Source organism: Gymnoscopelus microlampas, assembly GCF_963454915.1.
Source record: "Gymnoscopelus microlampas genome assembly, chromosome: 22".
Taxonomy (NCBI): domain Eukaryota; kingdom Metazoa; phylum Chordata; class Actinopteri; order Myctophiformes; family Myctophidae; genus Gymnoscopelus; species Gymnoscopelus microlampas.
Window position 1 is genome coordinate 27,745,577 of NC_139959.1, and position 9,067 is coordinate 27,754,643.

Here is a 9,067-nt window from a genome sequence, read left to right on the forward strand (position 1 = left end):
GTTCATCATCTCGGCAGCAAGTCGCACTTGTAGAACTGAGGCTTTCAAAAGCATCTCTCCTTACAGATACTGCTGCAGATATTTTTGGGATAAGATCCCCTCATGACTCCCCGTAATGTAAGATTCAAGCTGTGATATTGCAAAGTATGGACAAGCTTTCAAATGAGAGATGACTGAGCACTTCCCTCCAGACAAAACGTTTCAGAGTCAGAGTCTATTTTGAAAATGTGATAGAATTCTGTAAATCTCCCATGTTGTGGGAGCATTTTGTTTTTGATCCAATTGATTTTTTTTGTCTTTCTGTTTCAAGTCCAGCAGAGATTTTGGACTATGAAGAAAAATAAATCAGATTAAAATGTTTTTTGGAGCTTTAACTTTAACTAATGTTGCCTATTTTGTGACATAGCCAAGATGCTGGTTATATTGTGCAGATGTATGTGGGTTCAGTGTTTACATTATGTTATTTACATAGACATATACTGTTTGCTTGACCTCAAATGCTAAGAGTGTTATTTAGATAGCATACCATTACCATTTACCCTGTCCTTTGTTGACTCTGGTTAATGCGAATTTACTCTGATATTGCACTTTGTAAGTTGCTCTAGATAAATGCCTAACTTGTTTTTGTAAAACGTTGCTCACCCGTATCTTTGAAAAAAAGAAAGAAAAAAAGATAGGCTCTACAGAGTAACTTGTAACAAAACAGACATTTTAACATTGATTGTTTTTCTTCCTTTCCTAGGTGATGAACATCTAGTTTGTAGGATAGGCATGCCTTGTTTCACAGAAGAAAAAAGAAAAGAAATCCGCATGAAAAAAATGAAATACACAAAACTAGAATGTTACAGCAGCTTTGTATTTGCACTCTGCTGTCATCTCAGTCGGACTGTCTCTGGCCTGGCAGGCGCTGCACCGTGACCACCGTGACAGACAGGAGGAGGGGCCTCCCAGCCGCGTCGAATCAGCTCCAGCCTCCTGCCCCAGCAGGGCAGCAGCAGCGCAGCTTTGACTGACAGAACGCTCAGTGGGAGGAGAGAGGCCAGGATGAACGACGGGGGCGTGTACCACACGTACTGTTTCATCTCCACCCATTTCCTCCAGCCAAAGACCAGAGCGTGGGCCGTGCACAGCAGCAACGCAGCATAGCCCAGAGACCGCTGAGAGATGGACAGGAACAGAGAGAGAGATGACAGATAGCACACAAGCATCTTAAGAGGCAAAAACTGACATGGACAGAAAAAACAGCAAGACAGTGTAAAGGCCCAGGACACATGCTGTAGAACAGTGGCTCTCAACCTTTTCAGGCAGCGACCGCCCAAAATACTCATATTTGAACTGGGGACCCCCCCACCCTGACAAGCACTTGGAATTGTAGAAGTTCGAGGCATTACGTTTAGTTTTGTGAAAATAGCTGATCTACAACTATTATTATTTGACCAATGTTTGACCCGTTTTTAGTATAGTTTGTTGATTACTTTAGATGCAATGGTCTTTTACATTTTTTTTTAATTTTAGAGGTTTTAAAAGGTATCTTAAATTGTCACTTTAGAAATGTGCAGATACCCTGTACTGTAATACACGTATACTGCATGTTGGTTTGTTTACTGTTACATTAAGCAAATCACCTGGGGGACCCCCAAAAACCATGTGGGGACCCCCCTGGGGCTCCTTCCACATTTTGTCCGAGGTTTCAAACAAAGACCCTTCCAGTAATCTTCCAATTTTGCTATGCTTTTTGACTGGTTTGGGCCCCTTTTATCTCTAAGAGGTTTTTGCTCCTGCATTCCTAATTTCAAACAAATTGTCCAGCAGTAGACACAACACTCACACACAGGTGCAGACAAAAGTGACAAAAACAGTTTACTGCTGACAGTGACGCAGAGCAAAATAAAAAAAGAACTACTCTGGTGGTATGGTAATGTTTTGAATGACAGCTAATGTTGAATGATCTCAAATCATCCTTTTTGTCGGTTAATTAAAAGCTGCTAAGAACATAAAGTTTCACACACTATAACCGAAAACAGTTTAAGAGTTTAAATCAGGGGTCTTCAATATTTTTCAGGCCAAGGACCACTTAGCTGAGAGGGAGATGAAGCAGGGACACCCACTGCATATTGGATTCACGTTAAATGTGCGTTTTCAGTTTTTAAGGACTTAAACCCTCAATACTTTGTAAACTTGACCTTTGGCTTTGGTACTTGGTCTGCTCTTTTTTCCCTGTACACCAAACGTCTTTGCCGAAAATGTTTGGCTAATGCTGTTCCCCCAAGAATAGGGATGTGAGGGTTCAAGTGGTTAATGTAAAATTAAAAATAAAGTCCCTATCACACAAAGATGTGGTGCCCCCCCCCCCCCCCCCTGCATGTTCTCTGAGGGCCCCTTAGGGGTCCAGGACGCCCTATTGAAGACCCATGGTTTAAAACATTAAAGTCACTGATAATACCTGGACACAGGTGAACTCTCTCCAGTTGAGTGTGTTGGAGACGGACGGCAGGGAGGAGATGGCTACCAGGGCCAACAAGCCCAGAGCCATGATGCCAAGAGAAATGTAGATTTCCATTCGCCAGACGTCATCAGACACCCAGGCATCCTCCCTGTTCTGCTGGACCTGAAGGGCACGATAATTATTATTATACTGCAATTGTTGCAATGCTACAACGCTGTATGAAAACAAAGAAAGGTGTGTTTCTGCGTGTGCTCATATTAAAATGTTTGTATTGGGTTGTATGATGTTGCCTGACTAAAATCGTCTGAAAGTAGTTTATGAGCAGTGTAACAGTACCACAGATAGCTTTGACCTTGCATTGTGAGTGGGGCATTGTGAGCGCCATTATTGTCTCCCGATATCTGATCCAGCAGGGTTCAGACAGAGAAACGTTCCAGAAAACACACTTTAAGCAAGAAACGACACAGCTCAACTAAACCCTTGCTAGTTGAGACAACACAAGGAGGTTTTTAGTGGGTGTTTTATTTTTGGTGTCAAGAAATGTTGGTCGGATACATAAATCTTTCTGGTTAATAAAAAAGAGGGGGGAGTATGGTTTTGAATAAATGGCTGATTGTGACACACTGTGACTAAGAATTGTGCCAAAGTCAATAATCAAATTACTCTGCAGAATGCCTCCTTTAGCCAAAATAAACTGTAGTACAACGCACATAATTTAGATTGTGAAAGAGATTAAGTCATTTTGTCCAGAATTCCTTTACTGTCAATGTACTGTAGGAATAGACATAACAGTGAAACTCTGATCAAAATAGCCATTCTTGTATATTCTCTAGTTGTATCTACTTGTGTATATGTAATTACGGTGAGGATTAACAATCAAAGCATACTTATTTACATGCACTCTACGGTGGGTGCTGGGCCAATACAACTAATATGAGAGGAGGAAGATTAACAATCAATCGTTTAGCTGGGAAACCCCCAAGGGCCGTGGGGGTCCGCGGACCCCACATTGAGAACCACTGACCGTCACCTAAATGACGTAAATTATTTCAGCATATAGTAATAAGGTTTATCGTCTCTGTCGGTTGTCCAAAACTGTTACTTTTCAGGATTCAAATCCAAAAATAGCAAAAGTAACAGATCTACAAGCTCAAAATGTGCCGCTTCGCACCATGTTTCAAGCTTGTGGATCTGCTACTTTTTATGCTTTTGTGAGACGCTGTAGGGCATTTATTTTTAAATAAGAGGTTTCTGCCCGACAGTAATGATATAACATTATGATAAACAAACTTCTCATTGTCTTCCTATGCCATGTGACAGTTGCAAGTGCCCTACCTGTTGATATGCCCAGTTGAGCAGTTTGTACCTGTAGGATCTCCTCATGGGATAAGAGAGGCTGTAGATAGCATGGAGACAGGCCAGATAAAATGACAACAGTCCCAGCTGCTTCCTCATACACAGCCACCTGTCCAGCCACTCTGGGAAGTGACTATACTTTGTACCTGGAAAGGAGAGATTGAATAACCATGCTACTTTAAGTCCAGGATATGTAGGCGTTACAATCACTTTTGATGTGTAGTACTACATATATGATCTGGGCTTTAATCTTACTTTGGATTTAAAAATGACAACTTTGGTGCAGTGTAATACTGGTTACTGTGGATGCACATGTGGTGTGGCAGTATGTGTGAGGGGTTGTGGGCATACTGTATGTCACATTCTATACGGTTGGTATCACTGTTTTGAGTTCAAAGTCTTATATTCTACAGACCCCTCTGTAAACAGTTTCAGCTCCCAGGCATTTCAACATCATCGTCTATTAGTCTGTTAAGTCTAGTTTAGATAAAGGGCCTGCTGGGGGATTTATGGCTACGTGTCTGCGGTGTCTTTAGCTGGGATTTTATTGCTGTCTGAGGGATCTGACTCAACTCAGTGTTGGACAGGAGCTTAACCCCTTAAGACCTGAGGCTGATTCAAAAAATGTTTTCTAGATCCTAACAGTTTTCTGAAAAAGTTATGTTGCTATGCTATGTCAGAGGACTCCCAAAATGATATGTGTCTGGCCACGGAGCCCCAACTCAAAATATTTTGTTCCATGGACCTCCAGAAGCAAAGATTTGAGTTAAAAATGTTCGCTTCAAAATATATATTTAAAGATTTGCACACATTTCGATTATTTTTCAAAAATAGCAGGTCTACAAGCTCATAGCGCGTCACTTCGTGCCGCTTCACTTCGTCACTTTGTGCCACGCTATGAGCTTGTAGATCTGTTATTTTTGAATAGCCAAAGTATAAAATAATGGTTAAAGTGGTTAAAATATAAAATGACACAGATGCTTTCCCCGTCTTAATGGGATGAGACCTACAGACCTTCTTTTTTCTATGGAAATAACGATACGATGGGAACTATGCACGAAAATGAATTTCACCCACTTTTTTACTGTAAACCTGTTATCTCGGCTCTGACAGTGTTAAATATAAAAAATTGTAATATTTCGACCGCACAAGAAGTGGACGAAAGTAGTTGTGTACTGTAGTTGTACTGTAGTTGCTGTGTACTGTACCTCTGCGTAGCTGCAGCAGGGCAGCCAGCAGGCCAGGCAGATAGACCAGGCCCAGCAAGGTGATCGATGTCCACGGTAGAGTCTTGTTCATCACCAACACTGGCATCTTAGGAAAAAGAAAAAGCAGCATACAAAACAAGAATTACTCTATGGCTCAAATCATTTGTTGATGCCATGAGGGAAAAACCTTTTTGTCACTGGCCAAAAAAACACTTGCCTTATAGAAGTAATTCTTGTTCTGGGTGACAAAGGGCTGCAGCACATCCCTAAGGAATGTGTAGAGGAAGGTCCCTGCCATGAGAATGGCTGTCAGCCTCAGTGGCAGCGCCCACTGTGGAAAGAGGGGCATCTCCTCCAGAGCCACGCTGGGAGGGAACTCAAAGCTCTCCATATACAGAGAGGTCAGCAGGGGTCCAGGCTTGATCTGGGTCAGCAATGCACATTCTTGGTTCTCGTGGTTCTGGAGAATATAGGACAATACAGTAAGCGTTATGTTTCTCCATGTAGAGTGTAGTTGATTGTTCTTTACTCCTGCAGAACTGAATGACTGAAGAAGTGGTTTGAAAATGGTTTACCACTCTGGCAGAGATTCATCTCAATCTCAAAGGCAATATTATTGCCTTTTTTCTCTCTCTCAAATTACATTTCCTGCCATTAGGTCCAAACTAAATAAAATAAAATACAGAAATGTTTAGGTTTTTGGATCAACTGTTTACTGTAGTTGTTGTTGTTTTATCAATTTCTCCCCCATTTAGTCATTGTCAATTCCCCCTGTGTGTATAGTCACTGCCGACCTAGGACTTGTAACTGACAACATTGACACATCATCAGCACCAGGTCATTAACATTTTAGTGCACTGTTCCATGGAAGAAAATACAAAATAAATGCAAAATCTTAAAATGTCTTAAGAAATTCATCTTAAAAATGACTAAATGCATGGTCAGGGACGACATGCAATACATTCACTGACCACCAGTGGTCCACGGACCACCTGGTGAAAGCCCCTGACCTAACACATGCAAAGGAACAAGCTATCCCTCCCAGCTCCACTCCCTGCTGACCACCTTACCTCCATGAACACAGCAAATTATGTTCACTGGATTATGTTAAGTATATAGGAGGCATCGCAAAGGAATCGAACCCCAGACTCCATGGTGAAGAGCAGACACTTTAGCCCAGCACCACCTGGATGCCTTAGGATTCTTTTTGTAAACAACATTCAATATTTTTAAACCTGAACGGGACCAAGCCGGTTCAGATTAAGTGAAAGTAACCTCAGCGATATTTATACTCAATACATCGGCACACTGACAAGTGTCCTGTGACCATAGCAATAGTGTGAGCCACTAGAAATGTCAAGAGTTATGAGCAAACTAGCTCACAGACTGTGTGAGACATTCCAAATAATGTCAAAGAGCCAAAAAATCTGTCTTCTACAGTATAAATTAGGCTTGAGTCTCCCTCCCTGTCTTGAAAGTCAAGTCCTGTGATGATTCTTTCAGTAGCACACTACAGCTCAAGCCAAATCAAAAGCAGGCTCCCAATTTAGACAGATCCCCATCTGACCCAGAGAACTGACTGAGAGAGAGTGTGTGTGTGTGTGTGTGTGTGTGTGTGTGTGTGTGTGTGTGTGTGTGTGTGTGTGTGTGTGTGTGTGTGTGTGTGTGTGTGTGTGTGTGTGTGTGTGTGTGTGTGTGCACAGGACACACGCACGAGCGCTCGTGCGTGTGTGTGTCCTGAGCATGACGTTAAACTGCCCCATTGTACGGTAACTACCACCGCCGTTAATGTAGTAGGTGCACATTTAGATGCATTCGCAACTTTTGGGGACTGTGTGCTTCATTACGATCACAAGCTTGCATACAAGAAGGTGCTGCTCACCGATGGAGTATACCGACAGCCGACACTGCCTGGCGGCCCTTCCCTTGAGCAGCTATACCGGGAAGAAAGGTGGTGTAACTAACTACCACCCGGCGGTGGATAAAGACCCGGCGGCTATCTAGCGGTGTGTCCGCTAGCTGAGGAACAACAATGGGTGGACTTTTGGGCTCGTGGGAGCAGCTACGGAGAGCACTTTGACACCGGGCGGCAGTGCGGGAGTGGACTGGGAACTTTGTTTCCTCTGGTGGTCCAGCCTGGGATATGCCCGCAGACTGGTTGTTAGAGCGGGTTTCGACAACTTGGGATGTCCAGAAACGAGGCAGGAGGGCTGGCAGAGTGCGGAGACACTGCTGCTGGTGCCCATGGAGGGCTGGGTCACGTGACATGCTTGTTGTATCATGAGGACATATGCCCTGACTTTGTGGATGTAACCTTGCTGCACCGTAATATTTGTGTCCTTGTATACATTTCCTTTTGTGTGGACATAAATAAATTGTTAAAATGTGTACCTTTGGGTCAAGTTGAGGTATAGCCCCCAAGTCCATGTCATCCATTTCCTGCCACTCTTGTTGTGTGCATTGTGAACTGTGTTGTCCTTTCTCAGAATCAGTCTCTGGGCTCTTCATCACTGCACAGCAAGAAAGACCAGACATCATCATGTTCACACATGTCAAAGGACACTCATAGCCTACTGCCTGAGTGGAAACACATGACAGAAGCATGCAAATAAACAAACAAACAAACAAACAAACAAACAAACAAACAAACAAAGAAGTAGGTATCGTGTTTTCGCAACAGACACATACACCCATCATCAGTTTGTCAAAGAAGTGACTAAAAACAGAACATAAAGGTAGGCCTATAACTGAAGCCACACTACAACGAAAGCCTTTAATTAAGGGCTGAGACCATGCTTTGAGCATACGTGGTCACATTCAGTTGGCTTGTAGTCTAGGAGCCAATTTGACGCTCAGGAATGCAGAGTGGAGGAGAGATTTCACATAACTTGGGGTTTAATTCCCACACATTAAACCAGTAATCCACAGGATTAACTATGCCATTGCCAAGGGTAACAAGACTGTGAGATTTTATGAAGGCTACATGGGCAAAATGTTTTTAAATGGTTTAGACAAGTGTCACTGGGAAAAGATGACTGTCAAAGACATAATGGCTACATATCATTTGTAAGCAAAGAGCTTTATTAGCTCAATATATATAATTGTTCTACTTTTTCAGATAACAAACATATAAAATGATGATGATGTTGATGATGATAATACTGTAATATAATGATAAGGGTAATAATAATAATAATAATAATAATAATAATAATAATAGGCTAATAAGAAGAAGAAGAAGAACAACAATATATATATTTGTTTTAAATCTAAATTTACCTGGATTGAACGTGGGTCTTTCACTGAAGATAAATTAAACTCATATCAAATGTCTGAAACAGCTGACGGTGCTGACCAGACCTGTCCACAGTCCATCAAGTCCCGGAATAGTAGCCTCTTCTAGTGAAACCTGCCACGTAAAAAAAAAGTCAGTCAAAATCACGCCATGTCTCTCGGGACACCCGCGAATGGCCGCAGCCCACCGCGACACACAGTTTAAAACCTATACATTTATACGATAGGCTATGCCACTATAATAATAACAGTGGTAGAAGGAACATGCACGTTACACACGATCCTTGTTCATGATGACAAATGGAAAACTGATGTCACTCCCGGCACGCAACAGGTTTCTTCATTCATCGCACCGTAAAACTCATTGGGACTCGCTGAGAAACACATGCGGAGCTAGTAGAATGACAATGTTGTGGCAACGCTACAGGACAGTCACAGGACATTGAGGACAGGACAGGACAGGACAGGACAGGGGGTCACTTAGCTGTGACTCGTGACGTAGGAGCTGTTCTTGAAAAAAATAAAACGTTAAAACATATTTCCCCATGTATTTCCCGGCACTTGTTGCCGGAGGGGATATACTACTATCCCATAGCCCGGAGAGACGGTCGCACTGAGATTGGTTGGTTGGTTGTCAGTGACTTAATCGGCTGACGCAAGATATTCATTCATAAAGACTGACAGCATTGATTGATAAGATAAGATAAGATAAGATAAGATAAGCATTTATTGATCCCTGTGTGGAAATTCAGGTGTCATGCAA

The 9,067-nt window shown here is 42.4% G+C and overlaps 1 protein-coding gene across 2 annotated transcripts; it reads right to left on the reverse strand.

Annotated features, from left to right (window-relative positions):
- Window positions 1-230: 230 nt before the first annotated feature.
- Window positions 231-8,693, reverse strand: LOC311039348 (STEAP1 protein-like). 2 transcript variants are annotated; one of them, XM_084049165.1, is made up of 8 exons: window positions 8,584-8,693; window positions 8,290-8,419; window positions 7,402-7,520; window positions 5,228-5,470; window positions 5,011-5,116; window positions 3,782-3,948; window positions 2,444-2,608; window positions 231-1,157 (listed from the first exon to the last, which is right to left on the reverse strand). In XM_084049165.1, exons 3-8 carry the CDS (start codon window positions 7,516-7,518, stop codon window positions 873-875), a joined length of 1,083 nt encoding a protein of 360 aa, XP_083905291.1. In that variant the 5' UTR covers window positions 7,519-7,520; window positions 8,290-8,419; window positions 8,584-8,693; the 3' UTR covers window positions 231-872. The 2 variants fall into 2 exon arrangements, with proteins under 2 accessions (XP_083905291.1, XP_083905290.1); XM_084049164.1 differs by having other exon boundaries at window positions 8,290-8,589.
- Between the last annotated feature and the right edge of the window lie 374 nt (window positions 8,694-9,067).

Coding starts and splice junctions, on each gene's coding strand:
- LOC311039348 (XM_084049165.1), bottom strand. CDS start 7,518: ATGAAGAGCCCAGAGACTGATTCTGAGAAAGGACAACACAGTTCACAA. Junction 5,471..7,401: donor TACCTCAACTTGACCCAAAG/GTACACATTTTA, acceptor TATATTCTCCAG/AACCACGAGAACCAAGAATG. Junction 5,117..5,227: donor ACAAGAATTACTTCTATAAG/GCAAGTGTTTTT, acceptor CTTTTTCCTAAG/ATGCCAGTGTTGGTGATGAA.